Consider the following 21,603-nt stretch of genomic DNA (forward strand, 5'->3'; position numbering starts at 1 on the left):
ATTCGCGGCTCTACTTCCGTATACATTTTTTTTTGCGCGAGCTAACGGTGACGGGGGCGGCTAAATTTTTTTTTTTCCTATTTTATTTTTTTTTTTTAACTTTATTACAGTTTAAAAAAAAAAAAATCTGATCACTTTTATTGCTGTCACAAGCAATGTAAACATCCCTTGTGACACCAATATGTAGTGACAGGTACTCTTTATGGAGGGATCGAGGGTCTAAAAGACCCTCGACCCCTCCACTACACTTCCATGTATGCAAAACGCCGAAAACTACGTTTTTGCATACAGCCGTTTTTAAACTTGCCGCCTTTTGCAGCACAGTAACCCGGAAGTGACGTCATGGACGCCGCCTCCGTGTTACGTCATCGGAGACCCGATCAAAGCCGTTTCCGTCACAAAAGCCAGCAGGAGGGGGACGTCCCCTCCCGCTCACCCGGGTAACGATCGAGCGGCTCCTGAGCCGCATCGGTCATTACCGACGGAAAGCCGACCGTTGGCACTAAACCACGGTACAGGGACTCTAGCTAGAGGCATCATCCCAGGTATACTACCGCAAATCTGCCAACGTAAATATAAGTTAGTATGCGGTAAGTGGTTAAATTAAACTTTATCAGTATTGTGCATTATATTTAAAAAATTATATCCATGGAAAAAAACAACAAAAAAAAAAGTCTCAGCTTTTATTACTACTTTAATATAAAAGATTAAGATCTCCTTTCCACCATTCATATAGCTTCATGTCTGACTCCTAGTTAAAAAACGCCCATATATCCTACTTCTAAGTGTATGTATATTAAGCAATATAGATAACTTTCACTGTTTCACAATATAAAAAAACCCCTTATAGTAGCGATCTGTTCTTTTTGTATTATAAAGGGCTAATTTTATTTTTAACCCCATTTCACATGCGTTTTTTTGGTGCTTTTTGCAGAAACGCACTACAGTTCATTCCACATGGTTTCCGATGAGACACATTTACATCTACGCTTTTTTCAGCCGCTGCATATTTGGAAAGGGTCAAGGACTTTTTTCAAAAGAAAAAGGTGCTTTTTTTTACTTTTTTGGTTCAATAGACTTCAATGGAGAAACTGCAGAAAAGCATGTAGTGCGTTTGTGTTTTTTTAATCTGCCCAACAAATTGGCCAAAAAAAAAAAAAAAAAAAAGCAAAATCTCACAGCAAAAAGGGATCCAAAACAAACGGCATAGGTGTGAACCAAGCCTTATGCAGGCCATACACGTATAAATTTTCGGACGAGAATATTTATACGAAAAATCTTTGTACATTCGCTGAATAAAGGAATGTCAATTGAAAATTTCACTTGCTTTTAACATTTAGTTTTAAAATCAATGTAATTTCTTAACAAAAACCACATACGTCTGAAAATTCCTTTGACCAAGAAGGATATTTAGGAATAAAGTGCTTTTAAAACAAAAAAAAAAAAAAAACAAAAAACAAAAAAACTTTACATATTAACTAAAATTATACACCACATTTTTAAGGTTATCTGACTAATGGAAACAATAATTGGCCAACTAATTATGAAAATCGCTTGTTGCAGCCCTAAATCAGTGTTAATACTGAAGTTAACTTAATTACCTACCTGAAAGATCACAAGCCTTTCTTCATGTAATTTTCTCAGCCACCATCAATTCCTTTGTGACTGTTCTGAAAACAGAAAAGATAAAATAATTAATTTAAGATAAGATGAACACATAGCACCAAAAAAACCCAAATGTATGACAAACTAAATTAATCACACAGATGCCTAGATAAGGTATAAACACATAAGCAATAATATTTTAGACAGATGACACTTACATTTCAAAGGACAATATTCAGTATCACTAATTATATTCCAGTAAACTATAAATACAAAATTAAGATATGTAAACTCCATACAGGCTGGAGTAATACTGAGGAATTGCCCTGTATTAAAACGTTTTCTTTTAAAAAATTATCCAAGACCAATTTGTTTTTACAAGTATTTATAAGTTCCTAAATTTTATATCACTGATCTAACGATTAATTCAAGTACTGCTTCTACAGGAAAAAAAAACCTATATGGATATTCAGACTGGCAAGATCAGACGTTTTATCCGTTAATATTTTAATACACACAACAGAGCTAAAATGATGAGCAACAGTAGCAGAAAACAGATCTTGAGGTCTTTCACAAAACATAGGTGGATATTAAACTCAGTAGGCTACTCTTAAAATCGTATACATGTTATTATAGCAAGATTTAACTGTGCAGGAAAAAGCAAAATGAGCAAGGGCCTTACTGTAGGAGTTTTACAGACTTTAACACAACGAAGCAATGGAAAAGAGAAGAGATGTAATTTATGAGACAGATTTACGCAAGATCCCGGGATTCATAAAACCCTAAAAGTCCTTTCTACTGGTCAGATAAAGTTCCGCTAAATACATGTCCCTGGACACTTAGAAGTTTATGTAACAAAAAAAAAAAAAAAAACATGCCTAATGACTTTATATAGTACTGATGTTTGTAGAACTCTTTAAGAGTTGCATGTACAGGATTTGCAGGTACAAGGGATGCAAAACACTGTATATGCCCAAATACCTGGGTACTGTTGTGCTTTTATTCTTGTATTTTTATCTTCAAAGTTTCTGGTGTTGTATGTGTACACCAAATATTGAAATAGATTTAAGAGGAAGTTGAATTTTGAAAATTTTGAAAGAAAGTTGAAATTAGATAGGTGTCCGATTCTGTGTTTTCCTTCTTGGTAAAATCTCTCCATCTCTTCTTCCTAACTACAGTGCAATATATATTCTAGATTACAAGAGTATGCCTTTAAAGGGAAACTATAATTATCAATTTAATCTAAAGTGTTTTAGAGAACCCATCAAAAACCCTGTACTTTTTTTTTTTTTTTAAATAGAATACCACTCTATTCAGACCTGCACGAATCAGTGCCTGAGCAACCAATCTGACATCAGGACTGCCATGTAAGAAGGAAGAGGTGATTATAGCCATATTAGTGCACTTGTTACAAAAACTGAGTAATGTCTGCAAAAACTTTATTTGCATAAATGTCCAAATTTTCAGGACAAGCTTTCGGTGGGTGTTCCCCCTTCTTAAAAGGGCCAAGTAGTATCAAGATGGCAGACAAATCCTTAGAAATAGACTGTTGGCTAGTTCTCAACAAACACAGGGCTTTTGAGGGGCTGTAATGATGGATCAGAAAAGTCAAAGGTAAAAATGCACAGACCTTATAGCACTACACTCCTACTTTGAAACGTTCCTCCTTGATACAATTTACTGTAAAACTAGATTGCAACCAAAATATCAAATTCTTAGAATACAGTGTTACAGCATAGCTCTTAATGAGCAATACACAAGTCAAGCTATTATCAAAATGGTATTCTAGCGCTTTTGATTACTGAAAACAGCAAACTATAAATCGGAATGTTACCTATGCTTAAAGAAGTTAAACCTGCAAAAGATCTGCTGTTTGCACATAGCCATCAACAAATACAAACCATTACAAATGTGAAATACATGAATATCTCAGACAGTTACATGCTCAATACATGACAGCAATTCATTGATGGTATACCACCGAACCCCAACATCAGCCCATAAATCTAGCCTGTCCAAATGCCTCTACCCCAAAAAGATATTTAAAATCTAATAGAATGCCTATCCAATTATATGGTTGCTCTCATTTGCAAAGTTTTCAACTGACATTAAGATGACAGGAAGAATTGGAGAGAAAATTACCAGAATAAACGAAAGTATTATATATACTATATATAGAACAGTAATGGAATAGGAAGTGGTTTATAACATTTTCAATTCCAAGGTTTTTACATATAAATATATGTATACATTTATAAATGCCATCCATCATCTGCATATTTCAGGTTATAGCTAAAAATTTACAGAAAAGGGAATCTTTTAATGAAAAAGCTCTACAAACATCATTAAAATAAGCCCTATTCAGAGTTATATGATCCAAATATTAGGTACTAATAGAGATACACATGATCTAAATATTAGGTATAGATATTGTAAAAAATGTTTGATAATGAGCAGCGTTTGCATGTGTTAATGCAAGTTAATGATGAGTAACTAGATTGCTAATCCTAGCAACATAAGATTACAGTGTCACAAATAAGACAGACATTCTAAATCTGTTACAGCATATATTTTCAATGAAATAACAGAATGAATTGAAAGAGGAAACATGCTAGCAATCACAAGCCATAGAGAACAATTATGCTATTTAAAACTGTCAAACTGTTATAAAAATTACTGTTAGCTAAATACATTAGAGGTGAGGGAACAGACAGGGAAAGGGGGGTATAAAATGGTAATCCTTATGAACCAAGTATTTTTTAGCAATAAAAATGGATAAAGTGCTGTAAAAGTTTCTAATCAAGTCACCCAGTGTTTTTTTTTACCAAAATTGTAGAGTACAAAATTTAGTGTTGCTCTGCATATAAACAAATCAGCGACATTCAAAGCCGATTGGCTAGCTGCACCAGAATTTTGCAATTGCCAATTTTGGTAAATCAAACCAGCGGTTTGCCCTTTATCATCAAAAGTCTTTGAGCTTTAACATTTTTACCATCCATGCTACGAAGAGGAGTTTAACAACGTAACCTGGTTGTTAAAAAGGGAAAAATAAAGCTCTATAAAAGTTATAGACTAAAGGTGGCCCAGACCAAACAGTATTTTCTGTTCATGGCAGCCAAGTAGATTATCCCCTTCCTTTTTAAAGAAAGAGGAGCAATAATAAAATAAAAAAAACTTAACTGACCAGTTGATATGGCCAACAAGATAAACAAGGCCCATTGGTAAAATATATGTAGCATGCCATTCCTATTTAAAAATCAAAGTTGAAGTATGCAATAGCATGTGCTTGCATATTCTGTCAGAAAAATAAAAAAAAAATACCAAGGTGGTATTTCAGTTTGTCAGGGCACAAATGTAGGCCTTGTAGTCAGTCTCTCTCCACATTATTGGATTTATGTCCTGCTACTGAAGATGTTACAAAGTATCAGAAGTGGAGGAAGCTAATGGAAAATTCCATTCATCTGCAGTCTGTTCTAGTTGACCAATAAAGTGTGAAAAGCATGGAAGAACTTTCCTTTATAGTTTATAAACTCTAATGTGTGGTGTTCAGCAGTTCTTTAACGTTGGTCACTAAAACACTGGGTTAAAAAGGGTTATTCTCATCAAGGTTCATGTATACTCCATGTGCAATTCAGCTATATTAAGGCCACTTAGATAAAGCAAAATTGTTGCAGGTACAACTGCTTTATTATACAATGACCATGCCAGACATCAGCTATGCTACTAGGTCTAGATATTTATTTTATCAACCAAAGTGCCAAGAAATATTTACAAAATGAACGTGTTGTAGAGGATAGTGAATTTATATATCTTACCTTTTCTTTGCATGTCACATCTGCTTTGAAAAACATCAGATTTTGCTCACTGCAAGCTCTCATACTTCTGTCCAGCCCACATTCCTAGTCACTGACTTGGATTAACAAACAGCCCTGTTAGTTGCAATGCATATCACATTTCACAACTAGAAACCAGAGGCAAGTATTTCTGTTAGAGAACACAGGTTATCTGAAAATACCTCATCATATATGCTGTTAAAGACATAATCCCTTCTACACAGGTGAATAGAGGATTATGGCGTAGACGTGGAAGGGTTTTGTGCTGGAGCCACTGAGTATATGGTTTCTTTTTTAGTAATGTTTAATTTCCTGTTACAGGTCCAATATTTTGTTAACCTTTTCTTACAAACCATGCACCCTTCATTTTGACATGTCCAAAACGTGTCTATGTTCAGATAGGTTAGCTGAAAAGCGTATGATTATATATTTATAGCTTAAACTATTTTAATCATAGACCCACATGCAGTTATTGCTCTAATTATATAGAAGACAGTAGGACGAAGGGATGCTTTCATTGTTTTGTGGTAAATGGAACCTACAGTTCTATTCTATATATAGATTTAAACACACAACTGACAGACCTTTAATACATGACAAAGCATTCCCAGAGCACTATAGCACAGCTCCCTGCATTTTGGCTTGCTTTGACAGAAGTCTAAGATTGAGCCATATGGTAAGGGACAATCCCTGCAATCATGTATAAAATTCAGCTTTAACTACTGAGGCCTGTAAACCGGGTTTTTCAACACCGGTTTAGAGAAAAAAACAGTTCGGTACTTGGTAACTTTTTCTAGGAAGCCTTTCAGGGCAGCATCTGAGCGATAAGTCTCCTCCCACCTAAAACAGTGAACACATCATCCACCATTTTAAAAGGCCGTCACATACCTCAGTAATATACAAGTACCAGAGGAAAAACAGGCAAATATACACCATCCTTCCATAAAACATCCGCCTAAAAAAATATGGACGGTTATGAGTGCTGCCCTGGAAGAGTTCCTAGAGTTACCAGGCACCCAACTGTTTTTCGCAAGTCGTCTTCCAGGGCAGCATCTGAGAGGATTAAGCAAGTAATACAACTGAAGGGGGGGGTGTCGGGTCAACAGCCTGAAGGACCTTTCCACTGAAAAATTGGACTTGGCTGGACAGGCCCAAAAACCCCCTACAGCTGTGATTAGAATGCCACCCTACAAAAAATAAAAATGGCAACAAAAAACCATTGCTATGATGCCATTTGGTTTTCTAAGTGTCATTGCCCGCCGGGACCACCCAGGTCCCGTGAGTAGCCAATCAGGCACTGTAAAGCATGGAGACGCTGCTTTCCATCCCTGGTTGGTTCTGAAAATAGCTAAGAGATCACCCATACCTGAATCCGAGTGGAGTGAACTACTGTAAAGACAACAATATAGTAGAATGCCATGATACCTAGACCATAATTACCACTGCAACTCCTGATGTGTCCAAATAGCTACTTAAAGCATGGACTAACAACGCTCTTGACCATCGGTGTAGAAAGGGGTGACCAGGAAAGCGCTCCGACCACAAAAAGAAAGAAATACAGAAACTGCTAGACTGCCAATCAGTTACAATGCAAATGAGCAATATGTAAGAACAATCATACAGTACATTCTTGCATATGCAATACAACTGTCCCCTCATCTGAATGCAAATGTCAGGTGTTCTTCCTTAGTATTAAGTCTGAGTTCCCCGAAGGACTAGTTGTGATACTGGTATGAGTAGAGTTGGGTAGTTCCCTGCTTGAAGAGACTGAGTCTGCAGCAGTAACAGGATAACCTGTTCATTTTGATTGTTACACCAAGTTCTGTTAAGGAGGACTGCCAGAAAACGAAGTCCTGCTATATCACCTCAGGCTGGCCCCTTCTGCAGGTATAGCTATGTCAAACGCTAAAAAGAAGGGTCTCTCTGTAAAATTCAGTAATACACAGACTCATCCTGCTCAGTTGCTCCCCATTTTATGCATTTTTAGGCACTGCAGAGATCGTAGACCTATCTGCTGACAGCCTTAAAGAAGAATTAAACCCTATTATCCTTTACCGCCAAGGAAGCTGCTTCTGTCTGATCTGTAACAGTCATGGTGCTGCACATATGATGCGAGTCATGACACCAGCCATTTGATGGTTTAACAGTTTGGTTGATGCAACAAGCACAAGTGACAGTTAGCGATCCAGGCATTCCAGTATTGTAACTGAGACCTAAATCGATAGGATTTGTTCCACTTTAGGTCCCTTTAGCCCTTGTCGCATGATTTTGACTGGACTGAAGCAATGCCTGTGTAATCTTGAGGTCTATAGAACTTAAAATGCATCAAAGTCGGGCCAAAGTGCAAGGGCTACATTGAAGTTGCTGCAACTTGAAGCCGCACAGATATGAACATTACTCACTGGAAATAGATTATGACTTGTCATGTGACTTGCAGTCCCAAGTCACAGGACAAGTCACACAAGTGTGAAAGGGGCCCGATGATTCACTTCTGCTCAGGGGCCATATAAAAAGATACATATCGACTATATTTGAATATAATACCATAACCCAAGCCAGGTATAAGGTCCGAGTGATAGCAAATGATAGGCTGAAACACCCATAAACTCTGCACATAAAACGTGCTGAAGATTTTTATGTGAATGACCTGGCTGTCTCTGAAGGCCTGGCCCGGTATATTCTACTGTATAGAACATAGACACTGATATAATGTAGTGGCCCCACATCCTTAGTGTAGAGGCACACCCTCTTATATAGTGCCATAACCTGAAGACCATCTCTACTGTAGGGATGCCTGCATAAACACAATTGCTTTTGAGGAGATAAGCAATATACCAAATTCTCCTGAAGCTAGAAGACTAGAATCATGTCCTATAAGCTACCAGTGTCAGGCCCAGGGAATGTGTCTGGTAATGCCTGAATGTGTGGGATATGATTGTCTGCTGGACAAAGCCTCAGGAGCTAGGTCTCCTGGACAATCCACATACATGGATAGATACAACCCAGTCAGGCTCCTGCTCAGAGGCCTGATCTCCAAACTAGGCAAACACACGTCTACATATAAAGACCACCATATTGCCAACTGCATATAGTCAGAGTTAAATCAGTATGCATATAATAAAAGCTTCCAAAATCATGGCCCATATACGGCTGAGGACCATGCAAAAAGACTATCAATAGTATCAAATAAAAACCGTTACAGATACTTGGCAAAAGCCTTGATCTGCGACAAAGAAGTTAGTTTAACATTCACAACTAAATGTCCAATACCCAATAGTCCATTTCATGTCCATGGAAATGTCCAAACAATATCCTAAATGTAGACAAAACATATTGAGATATGCTGCAGAACCATCAGAGAAGTTTTGGCAGCCAGTACTCTTGGGCCCTTCATGTGTAATTACCATCTGAATATATTCAAATGGATGCAGTAGAAACAACTGAACCCCCATGTCATTTAACCACTTAAGCCCCGGAGGATTTTCCTGCTAAAAGACCTGGGGGTATTTTGCGATTCGGCACTGCGTGACTTTAACGGACAATTGCGCGGTCGTGCGACGCTGTACCTAAACGAATTTGACGTCCTTTTTTTCCCACAAACAGAGCTTTCTTTTGGTGGTATTTGATCACCTGTGCGATTTTTTGATCACGCGCTATAAACAAAAAAAGAGCGACAATTTTGCAAAAATAGCAATATTTTTCACATTTTTTTATATGAAATCCCCCCCCAAAAAAATGTAAAAATCAAAATTTTTTAACATTTTTGGCCAATTTGTTTTATCCTATGTTTGGTAAAAAAAAAAAAAAAAAAAAAAAAAAAAAAATCGCAAAAAGCGTATTTTGATTGGTTTGCGCAAAAGTTATCGCGTTTACTAACAAAGGGAAAGATTTTTGTCATTTTTGTTGTTTTTTTTTTTAACGCGTAATGGCGGCGATCTGCGATTTTTTTTGCGGTACTGCGACATTGCGGCGGACAGATCGGACCCTTGACTGACATTTTTGGGGTTACCAGTGACATTTCTACAGTAATCAGTGCTATACATATGCACTGTTACTGTAAAAATACACTGGCAGTGAAGGGGTTAACTTTATTTGGGAGGGAGGGGCTGTGTGTGTCCCTAGGGGCGTGATTCTTACTGTGATTGGCTGTGGCTCTAGCTGTAAGGACACTGATCAACGGATCTACATACTAGATCCGTGTGATCAGTGTCTTTACAGCGAGGAGAATGACAGGCAGCTTGTTTACACAAGCTGCCTGACATTCTCCCTCTCCCCTGACGATCAGCGAGTGGCCGGCGGACATCGAGTCCGCTGGTCACACGCGCGGGGGGGTCCGGGAGCGCGCCTCCGCGGGCGCTCGCTCACTCCCCAGACCCTCCCAGGCTAGTGACGTTAATTAACGTCACTCTGCCTGGCAGGGGCTGACCGCCGCAGTAAATCTACTTGCGGCGGTCGGCAAGCGGTTAAAACACATAAGGATAACAGTGTTCTGTATATTGCACCATCATATGGAAACTAGTGCTGCAACGATGCGTCGACGTAATCGATTATGTCGACTAAAGAAATACGTCGACGTGCGTGAAAGGCGTCGATGCGTCACACGCCCCCTGCTCGTGCCTGTTGTTCTCCTCCTCCCCCTCCTCAGAGTGCACAAGACATGAAAAGACCGGGAAAGCCTGAAAAGACTGAGGCATGAAAAGATTGGGAGATAAGGTAATCACTATGTCGGGGTCAGTGTTTGCTGCAACCCCTGCTGTGAGAAGATCCACAAAGTACGCCATGCTGCTGCTGATGGCAGAGAGCCGTTTCCAGCAGAAATAACTTGGAGAAAGATTCATACAATACTGTGCAGGCTGATGGACCTGTCTGTAGGTTCAACTGAGAAAGGTTTTTCTTAGTTTCTGTTATAACATTTTGTAAATAAGGAATTCATCTTTCTCCTTCACTGATGGGCACTGATAGGCTTTACCCCGCTCTCATCTAATAAAGTATATGCACACTATAGAGCTTTACCCTACTCTCCTCTCATATAATAAAAGTACACTATAGATCAGTGCCAGCAGCTTTGCTTGTATGCTATTTCACTCATATAATTTTATCTTTAGCGCAGAAATTTTTCCCTTTTTACATTTTATTTTTGCCACTTCATTTTTGTATACTGTAAAAACTTCAACCACATTGAAGTATTTTTTGGAAAAAATTTAACAAAAGTTGAAATATTATATTAGAAGTTGTACGTATCATTTTTTGTAAAGTTATTCAAAGGATTAATTAGCTAATCAAAAAAGAACACTCAATTAAGCAAAAAAAATAAAAATAATCGTTAGATAAGTCGACAGACAAAATAAGTTAGTTGCAGGCCTAACGGAAACTTCTGGGAAAAAAACTGCTTCTAAAAGAAGGTTTATTGCAAACAGCATAAATGGAGAAATAGTTTATTAAAAGCACAGTCACAAATTGCAAATTAACGTTTCACATGAAATTTGCTAAGGAAATCTAGTTTAACTACAGCCACCAGAGATCATGCCCCCAATATATCCACTTCATGTGTAATGTTCAAGATATACATAAAATACTAGCATAATGCAGAACCCTGAGTACAGTCATGGTTCATTCAACTAAGAGATACGAAGGTCTGCAATGCATATGCAATTGAGGTTTATGCCAGCAAGCAGATAGCAGAATCCAGGACCTAGGTAAAAACTTGTTCTGTGGCTACCAATGCATTATATATCTATCCAGTTGAAGTACTGGGGGACTTCAGGTAAAAAGTGTTAAGGTGAGCACACCAAGTGGTGTGTATAGTGGCTACTAGTAACCCATGATAGGTACAGCTTCCACTCCTTACTGACCATGGCCAAATGATTAGTTGGAATGAGTCACCCATAGAGAAAAGTACACTGAAGTAAACCTGGATATCTCACTCAGGTGAGAAGCTCCCAAAGTCTTTCAGTTCCTGAGGTCTTAGGCTGGCCATACATTATACAATCCCTAATTGGATACAATTCAAAGTGTTGTTTAGTTTTGACCTCATATCACATGGTCTTTGGTAAATCCAAAGAAAAATTGCACAAGATAATCAAACATGCATGGCCAGCCTTAATCTGGTCAGGCCTGGTAGTAAATTAAAGCTGCCGACATCCTAAACCTGAAAATGTGGCCAGAGCAGTCAGCAGTAAACCACCTGCCTGTGATAAAAAGCAGTCATTTGGCACAGGATTCGGTCAATTATATGTTGCAGGATCCAAACCAAAATCAAGCACACAAAGACCTGATTGCACCCAGACTCTAGGGAGAGGAAAGTGTCTGACTTTTACGGAGAGTAATCCTTTTGGGACTCCCAGGGATTCTTTTGCCACAGGTTTGCTTATGCACTTTTGGCAAAGATTTTTGGCCCAGCTGGCTTCCCTTTGCCCTCAAAGGAAAGCACATGCTTAGAAAGGGAATACATGCTGCTGGTCTTAGCCAAAATCACTGCTGCCACTAACTTGCATTATGTGCATATTGGTTTGGCAAGTACAGAGGTGGCCTAAGCATGCTCTGGCTTACCTTGGAGCGGTCCTGGCTTGCAGGCTCTGCAGGGCAGGATAGTGCAGCATCCAACATGGTCCGCTTCAAGCAAACATCCAACACGTTCCTTGAAAGCTTTCCTGCCCCTTCTCCGTTCTCTCTCCCCCCCCCCCCCCAGACTGCCTAATTAGTAATACGGGTGGACACATCTGCTGTTAGTGTGCTCTGTCCTCCTGCTGCAGAAGGGGTCTGGCTCAGTAAGATTAAGGTTATATGGTCCAAAAAACTGCACCTTTGCGAAAGCGGAAGGGATGTCACTCACTGCACCCAATCAGGATGTACATGCAAGTGACGCAACCAGTAGTGCGGTGTACTACACATCTTATACCTCTACCAAGATGGCGCCGGTCAGAAGTGATGTCACCACGTCCCATGAGCAAGACAGTGCCATCTTGGTCCACCATGTGGTCCAGATCACAGCAGGTAGGAGCCAATGCCTGGGGGGAAAAAAAAAAGCAAGTGCCCCTCTGCCTCCTGGCCCTGCAGCAACGAGTGAGGCACACTCGGGGCACTATCGTTTTGATGCTTGCAGATGGGGGGGGGGGGGGTTTGACAGTTGCTTACACCCCCAGTGGGAGCGAAACTTTGGGCAAAAAAGGAGGAAGTAACTGAGGGGGGTCCTCTAGTTGCCCCTGTCCTGAAGCTGCCTAACTGCCCTAGAGGCTTGTGCAGGCAGTCGGACAGGGAGGCTCTTGCAACTAGCACAGAGCCTAGAAGAAAATAAACTGCTTGCAGCGCCTGTTGGTCTGGCGGAAACACAAGAACTGAGGCACTAAGGTATGCGACGGCCTTTTAAAATGGTGGATGATGCGTTTCCTGTTTTAGGTGGGAGGAGATCTATCTCTTAGATGCTGCCCTGGAAGAAGACTTGATAAAAATGTTTATGCAAGTCCTGACCATAATTATGAAGCATGACCAAAATAGGGAAAACCTATACAAAACCACTATACGTTCTCCAACATATGTACATGACGAGTTTCTACACTTAAAATGTATTTAAACCCTTAAAATAACTTATTTGCTCCCTTTTGATCTGTTTAAATACCCTATTGGAAGTATGTTGTGTGTGTTTGATAAGTGCAAACTTGATTAAGTTGTTCTTGTCCCAAATTCAGAGCTTTCCTATGTCTTCTGCACACTGTATTCAAATTCAAATTTCTATTCAGCCCTCTTAGTTCTTCTCTTGGACTAGAATGCTTAACCTTTAGGTTGGAGAGACCTGAGAGCAAGAGTGGTTTAGCAAGACAGTGGGAAAGGCTGAGAAACACGGTGTTGTAAGTCCACAATGTGACTGACCACAGTGTTTGGTTCTACTAACATACATGACTGGTACACTGCATTGTTTAAAAAAAAAAAAAAAAAAAAGAGGGGGCCCATGTTTGGTGCACTGGCAGTCATAATAAATTGGACTGTGCATTAAGGCACTGCAATTGTACACAAACGTGTTAATAGGCCCTCAATGTGTCCTTCGAACACAAAGTAATAGAAGGAAGCTTACCAGCCAAAAAATGTGGTAGCTGCATTAAGTTTTGGTTTTCATGCTTTTTACTCCTTTTTAACATGGCAACTCTGGTTTGATATACCTGGGTGGCTAAACTAACTTTTCCACTGTGTCTATGGGGGGAGCCAAGGCTGCATCCAGCCTGCTTCCTTAATTCAGACATCAGGTCTTTCTCTAAACATCTACATTACATGGAATTAGAGTAATAGATAGTTTACAGAAGAGCGACCAGGGAACATTGTATTTCTGCCAAAAGCAGCAGGTATTTTCTTTACTTGCCGCTACCCTTGTAGCCTGAAAAATGAAAATGAATGCAGGCACCACAACCATAGGCTGATAAGCTACAACATTGTTTGTTCTTATGTTTATATATCCTTTAGGATAACCTTTCAAAAAATTACATCTTCAATGTCTAAAGTGCTATACATTAACTTCAGGTCAGTGATACAAGGTTCAAAATTGATGTAAATTTAAAAAACATTCCTACAAGAAAAAAAAAATACTAAATTATATACATTATTGGGAACATTGGACACTGTATACTAGGTTCTAATCACATCAAATTATTCATACACAAATTATGAATAAAAAGGGAATTTAAGGAAAGGTTACTGGTCTGTACAACTTGTAACATTCCTCTTAAATAGAAAATATTGCTCCCTAGTCTATGCATCATTTGTTAAACATTAAATGAATGTTGGACACAAAAACAAATGGCCAATATCTAATATCTAGAGAAGTTACAACATATCACACCGATATGTACTGCAGTGCACAGGTATCGGTCTTACTGCTATAGTCAAGTGCTAGCAGAAACATTTAAAAACTGGAGCTTAAAGCGGAGTTCCACCCGAAATTTATACTTACCTCCATCTTCTCGCTCCCGGTCACCTGAAAAACAAATGGATAATCGCAATTTTTTTTTTTTTTCACTTACCTTTTAGAGAAAATATACTCACCTTACTTCCTTCTTCCTCCCCTCGGCGGCCACGGCGATTCGTCACTTCCTGGCTTTTGCAATGATTCCTGGGAGCTGAACGTCATCGCTCCCAGGAATCATTGCGCCTGCACCGGCCCCGACGTCAGTTCCGGGGCGCGCGCGTCATCCCCTTCTAAACAGCTTCTGGGCATGCCCAGAAGCTGTGGAGGGATGACGCGCGCGACCCGGAAGTGACGTCGGGGCCGGTGCAGTGCATCGTGGGACCGAAGGAGGAAGAGGACCGAAGAGGACGCGGAAGAGGATCGTGCTGGCTTCAAGCTGCCCACACCTGAGATGGCAGCGCTGGAGAAGACAATTTCAAGGTAAGTATTTCTCCTGAAAGGTAAGTGCAACCCGGGACAGATCAGAGGCTAGCCATTGTGGAATGTGCTAGCCCTGACTGTCCCGGGGGTATTTTTGTAAAAAAATGTATAACCAGGGTGGAACTCCGCTTTAAGAACCTTATATGAGCTGCTATATAGGAGAAAGGATAATTCTGCATATTTTAGTTAGAAGTTTTAGGTTAGAAGATATGAAAAAAAAAAAAAAAAATTTCTGATTAGATTTGACAGATTGTAGATTCCCATATAATACCTAAAAGTGTAACAATGTATGAAAGCATGTAATGGTCGGCCATTTAAACATTTCAAAATGTCACATTAAAAAAGATATCGAAACTGATTGCGCTTAAATATTTTTTTATTTACAAGTGTTTTGAATGTTTTTTTTTTTTTTTTTATTCAAGACTTACATATGTGGATTAATTCCTTTTGAGAAGTGTTTAAATTAAAACCAATTGTCTCATGTATACCAACATGCCTTTGATATGTCAGAGTAAAGAATTTATGAAAAGAGACAAATCATTGCTTAGTCTACAAAGATATTTTGAAATGGTCTGGACCAAATTTATTGGTACTCCTAGAAAAGTTCACAACTAATTGGATTTCAGTAATATTTCAAAGTAACTGTTCTAGTAAGGATCACACATCTTCAGTCTATTCAAATAAAGTAGTCACGTTGCTTTTTCCTATCACAGTGAGCACCACATTGATCATGGATCAGAGAAAGCAAAAAAGTGTTGGCTGAGAGGATGAAAAAGAAAAAAAAATAGACCAGCACGTGAAAGGTAAAGGGTAGAAGACCTTTTCCAATCAGCTTGATGTTCCTGTGACTATAGTTGCAAATATTAAGAAAATTAAGGTCCACGAGAGTGTAGCCAACCTCCTTGGAAGTGGCCACAAAAGTTAAATCAATCCCATATTGAACAGAAGTATGCCAATGGCAGACAAAAAGGAAAACTTCAGGGCAATACTAGCTGAACTTTATGGTCACGGTACATTGTTGTCTGATTGCACCATCTGTTGCTTTTTGAGCCACAGTAGATTCAAAGGAAGGCCCCTTTCACACATGTGGACCGTTTTCCATTTTTCATCTATCTGTTCACGGATGAAAAAACCGACATCAATGCATCACTATAGAAAAACAGATGTAGACAAATGATCAACCATTTACATTTGTTTACATTCACTTCCTTCAACATCAGTGTCTTGGAACGGATAGACCAAAAGGAGTCTGCTTTTCTCATGCTACCAGCATGTTGTGCTGCAATGGTTTAAAAAAAAAAAAAGAAGGGCATATGCTACTGTTTCAAAAGGAGGCTACCATTAGTCCCAGAACCCTTATGTAAAAAGTGAATGGTTGGATGTGGCTCCTGGACCATAAATTCTAAACATGGGTGTGGAGAAACAGGAGTTTAGGAAGGATGACCCTGAGCAGGGCTGTATCAAAGCCCAGACCCAGATACTCCAAGCAATGGCTTTGATCCATCGTGAAATCCTGGAGATTTAGGATCCATCAGAATCATTGCAAGGTTCCCAATGTCCATTAGACAACAGTTAATATGGTCTTGACTGTTTGAGACAGAGATCTTTAAAGTATCCTATGAGGGGGGATTCCCCAAGGGCCAAGCAGAGCTAGAACAGATGTTAGCACCTTGTTGAAGACCCAAAGGAAGCACAACAAATTGATACTGTGGAAAAATGGAGGAAGTAGGCATCTTTCTTACTAAGAATCTTAAGATGCAGAATAGGACAAGTGTCTCCTTGTGCTTTAGGGATTAGGGATGACCAGCTGTAAAGTAGAAACTTTGGAACCTCTCTTATTTTGGGGCAGGGCAAGGATGCCTCTTGAGAAAGGAGTTGCTCTAAAGCAGTGTGTAGGTTTAAGTCTTCCAGAACTGCTGGGCTTAGAATTTACCTACAAGAGCTTTAGCACCCCCCACCCCCGACTTCCTTGATAAAAGACTCCTAAGGAGTCCCCTTCTAAGAGCATCCTTACAAGATGCTTCTTGCACAGAAGTTCTGCAATATTTGTGTCAAAGGATTCTCCTCATATGTACTGAAAAAGGGCTCATCCTAGATATCTCCCAAAGTACATACAAGAATCCATAAACAAAGTGAATTATGGATGGACCACAGCGCTGGACCAGTAAAGCACCCTGAGGCTAACTCAATGTGTAAAAGCATACAATAACCACTTTAAGACCGGAAGGATTTGCCCCCTTAATAACAAGGTCCTATTTGGCTCCCACAAATAGAGCTTTCTTTTGGTGGTATTTGATCTGTGCGATTTTTATTTTTTGCTCTATAAATAAAAAAAAGAGCGACCATTTGGAAAAAAAACAATATTTTTCACATTCTGCTATATGACATTCTAAAAAAAAAAAAAAAAAAAAAAAAAGTTATCAAAATTTAACATTTTTAGGCCAATTTGTTTTCTGCTACATATTTTTGGTAAAAATTTTTTTTAAAAAAATTGCAGTTAAGCGTATTTTGATTGGTTTGCGCAAAAGTTTTCGCGGCTAACTAACTACGGGAACGATTTATGTCATTGTTTTTTTTAATTTTTTTACTAGTAATGGTGGCAATCTGAGATTGTTTGTGGGACTGCGACATTGCGGTGGACATATTGGATCCCTGACTGATATTTGTGACACTTTTGGGGGGACCAGTGACATTACTACAGTAATCAGTGCTAAAAATATGCACTGTTACTGTAATAATGACACTGACAGGGAAGAGGTTAACATTATGGGTGATCAAGGGGTTAAATGTGAGCCTAGGGGAGTGATTCTAACTGTGGGGGGCGAGGCTTCTGAAATGACCATAGAGACATGTGATCCTATATAGAAGGATCACATGGGCTCTATGATCATTGCAGGGAGAAGAACGGTCAGCTGTGTTTACAACAGCTGACAGTTGTGCTCTCTCAGCTAGGAACGATCGCGGGTGTCAGGCGACAATCGGAACCGCCTGACACACGCATCGGCTTCCCCGCTGACGAGCGGGGGTGGGAGCGCACTGCCGGCGACGCACGCTCACCCCCCTAGCCTCCTGAGAGGGATTACTGTGAGTGATGGTTTTAACATGGTACCTACATCACTTTGCCCAAGAGTGGCTGCCTGCCGCAGTCTATCTGCGGTGGGTGGTCGTAAAGTGGTTAAAGAACTGCAAAAAAAAAAAAGTGACAGGTTTTCAGAGTGGTAAAAATACACTATAATTATGCACTATTTTTTGTTAGCCATAGACATCCACTAAATAGGATAGTTGCCTAAGGTCAGCAGCCCCCAAGCAATCCAAAAAATGTAATCAACACCTGTCACGCATTTTCAACAAAATCTGTATGTTGGTAAACATGGGTGGGAATCCATTTGAAAAAAAAAAAATTAAAACATTCTGCTACCAATGCACAAAAACAATTACGAGACTAAAGCCTTTGAAATGAGAAAAAAAGATGGACTTAAAAGTCTTCTTTCATTGTATTTCCTATAACTGATAAAAAAAACATTATCTGAACAAAATCTCATCCAAAACGGACTGCTGCCAATTGTGAAACAAGCAAGACCAGCTAATAGTATAGTATTAAGCCCAATACTTGCTCTACATTGTCAAGGAACGCGCAAGCATTTTAACCCTTAGTGGTCAAATTTTTGGAAACATTATTGCTCTCTTATGCATTGCCTGAATTTAAAAAAAAGTGGGTTATTTTACACAAGGATGAAATAAAATGCCTTCCATGGCACTAAAATCAATTGCCAGACCTAAAACTTATTTTGACTGAAAATTGTGTGAAATCAACAAATATACCTTCAGAAATTACAGAACAAGGTTTTTGTTGTAATTAAAGATGCAGAAGCAAAGCTGTTCAGAAAGCTTAAGGGTGGCCCTATATTTGATAATGATATTAACATCCACTTCGATTGTTTCAGTATTTTGTACACTCCTGGTATTTGTGTTGTATGAGCCATGTGCAGCCTGAGAGAATATCCAGAAAAAATAGAAAACAAAATTACAATTACAAAGAATGTCACAAGGAACTGGATATGACAGCAGCATAGACAAGTTTGGCAAAAGGTTACTTTTTTAAATAGTTGCATAATGGCACATATACCGAACCTAAAATTATTACAGGACAATAGGCATGTTAAATGTTAAAGTCCTCACTGCTACAGATTTTCAGAAAAGCTTATTATTTATCTAAGACAAAGGGTTTGGATCCATGCAGAATGGCTGGTTTGATTAAAAAAATTATAAGTTATAAGCCATGTATGAATGATTTTATTCAGTTTGAGCTATAAAACAGCAAAACAATCATTGCGCAGTTCTATTAAGCTGCGAGTCTAAATATATAACAAGTAAATACAAATATGTAAAACTTTTAAGCATTTACCAAAAATACTTTAGCTGATCCCAACAGATCTCCAACTTTAAACACAAAAGAGCACAATGCAGTAAAGGAAGAGTGGAGGTTATTACATTTTGTTCTGGTAATAAAAGTTTTTCATTCATTTCTCATTCAGATACATTCTGAAAATTGTGACTGGAGTGCAGCAGCACTGTTAACTTCAATGCCTCTGGTATCTGCGCTTTTCTGCATGCAGCCTCTGCTATACTCCAAATGAAATAGCCACTGCAAAGGGCAGCCCTAAATTGCATTACAAAATGACAGTGAACTAGTAGAACGTAAATGGCACTGAGATAACTGTACACCTGTGATCCAAGAATTTTCAGACAGCTGTATCTCGGAGGTGCAACATGAAGGTGGTAATACATTAGTATAACTTTTCACTGTCCTTTGCATATACTTAACCATAAAAGCAGAGATTTATAGGTTAGCAATTAAAGATGGATGAAACCCTTACAAGCAGAACTTCAACGAGCATTGTATTTGTAGGTTTTAAAATGGTAGAATGCTTCCTTAACCACTTGCCTACTAGGCCTATTTTTGACATTTGGTGTTTATGAGCTAAAATCAGTTTTTGCTAGAAAACTACTTAGAACCCCCAAACGATATATATTTTTTTTTAGCAGAGACCCTAGAGAATAAAATGGAGATTGTAATATTTTTTATCACACCGTATTTGAGCAGCGGTCTTCCAAACGCAATTTTTTTGGAAAAAAATCACTTTTTTGAATTAAAAAATAAGAATCCAGTAAAGTTAGCCCAATTTTTTTCCATAATGTGAAAGATAATGTTACGCCGAGTAAATAGATACCCAATATGTGATGCTTCAAAATTGCGCACGCTCACGGAATGGCGACGAACTTTGGTACTTAAAAATCCCCATAGGCGACATTTTAAAAATTTCTACAGGTTGCCATCTTAGAGTTACAGAGGGGTTCTAGGGCTCAAATTATTGCTCTCGCTCTAACGATCGCGGCGATACCTCACATGTGTGGTTTGAACACCGTTTACATATGTGGGCGGGGTTTCGGTGTGCGTTCGCTTCTGCGCGCGAGCTAACGGGGACAGGACGCTTTAATTTTTTTACTATTTTATTTATTATTTTTTTTTATTTTTACACCGTTTAAAAAAAAATGATCATTTTTATTTCTAATACAAGGAATGTAAACATTCCTTGTAATAGAAATAGGCATGACAGGACCTCTTTTTTGTGAGATCTAGGGTCAAAAAGTCCTCAGATCTCACAAGTACACTAATAAAGATAGAAAGGAAAAAAAAAAAAAAAAAAAGGGACCTTTAAGCCGGTTGCTCGGCAACGACGTTTGCCGCTGCTCCGGTCCTCCAAGACAATAGAGTCGAGTGAGGGCAAGCTTGCCCTCACTCGACATCCTGTCTGTGAGGATCCGGGACCCGATCGTTTTCCCCGCTGCCGGCGGGTCCGGTAAGCGGGGAAAAGGACCGGGACGCGGCGGGAGGGGGGGCACCCCTTCCGCCATCCCGGAGAGTGATCCGCCGCTGGGACCACCCTTATCGGAAAGCCCATCGCCTGCAGTTTAAAAAAATACCAGGGTTATGGCAGCTATCTGCTGCCATAACACCGGTATTAAGCTTTAAACTCAGGACGTATATGTACTATGGGCCGGTATTGAGGTGGTTAAATAAAAAATAAAAAAAGTACTCCGTCATAACAAATTTACTACTTCTTCCATCAGATGTCAAATTTCAGCAAGCAGAAGCAGGGAAGAAACTTCAGCAAGCTTATGTTGAGCATTGTATATTAGCTTTACATCACTATACTGATGGTTTTAACATGGTAACTAAAATACATGGGAAGTCTTTTTCTTTTACGGAATGTAGTAAACTCTCTAGAAAAAAAAGTGGCTATTCTCTCTTCAAATATATTTAAGCAATTTTCCATTAAACTTCAAAATGGGTTTATTCATATGAATGTGCCCAAAACTCATTAACAATGAAAAAAGAGCAATGCAATTATTTGTATGGATGCAAAATAGTTCATATGCAGTATGCATCCTAACAATTTCATTGTTATTAATCCAGGTATGTAGTTGAATTAAATGAATGTGCATGCATTATAAAGAATGCAGTCTCCTGAAGGCTGCACTACAAAATAAAATAATAAAAGGGCACCTCAAAACATGATTTCAGCAAAAAGTATCAATTATATTATTCTAGCAAGGGTCATGGATTTAAAAAACACATAAGAGCAAACAGAAAAGATTTATGTAAATATGCATGAGGTAAAAATACTTCCTGTTCAAAAGCATTTTGTTCAGTTATGACTGCCAAAACACTAACATAATTACTTACCTGGACATATAAAGCTTAATAAATCTACTTTGATTCTTTAACCA

General features: G+C 38.9%; 1 protein-coding gene across 2 annotated transcripts in view; it reads right to left on the bottom strand.

Moving 5' to 3' along the window:
- Positions 1-1,605: 1,605 nt before the first annotated feature.
- The window catches only part of PSPC1 (paraspeckle component 1), a 166,246-nt gene continuing 146,248 nt past the window's right edge, over positions 1,606-21,603 (bottom strand). Inside the window, exon 7 of one of the 2 annotated variants that reach the window (XM_082244864.1) lies at positions 1,606-1,670. In XM_082244864.1, coding sequence (XP_082100990.1) covers positions 1,641-1,670 — 30 coding nt within the window. In that variant the 3' untranslated portion in view covers positions 1,606-1,640. The remainder of the gene's footprint in view (positions 1,671-21,603) is intronic. The other variant, XM_082244862.1, reaches the window with a different exon arrangement.

Source organism: Pelophylax lessonae (genome assembly GCF_965119305.1).
Source record: "Pelophylax lessonae genome assembly, chromosome: 2".
Classification (NCBI taxonomy): domain Eukaryota; kingdom Metazoa; phylum Chordata; class Amphibia; order Anura; family Ranidae; genus Pelophylax; species Pelophylax lessonae.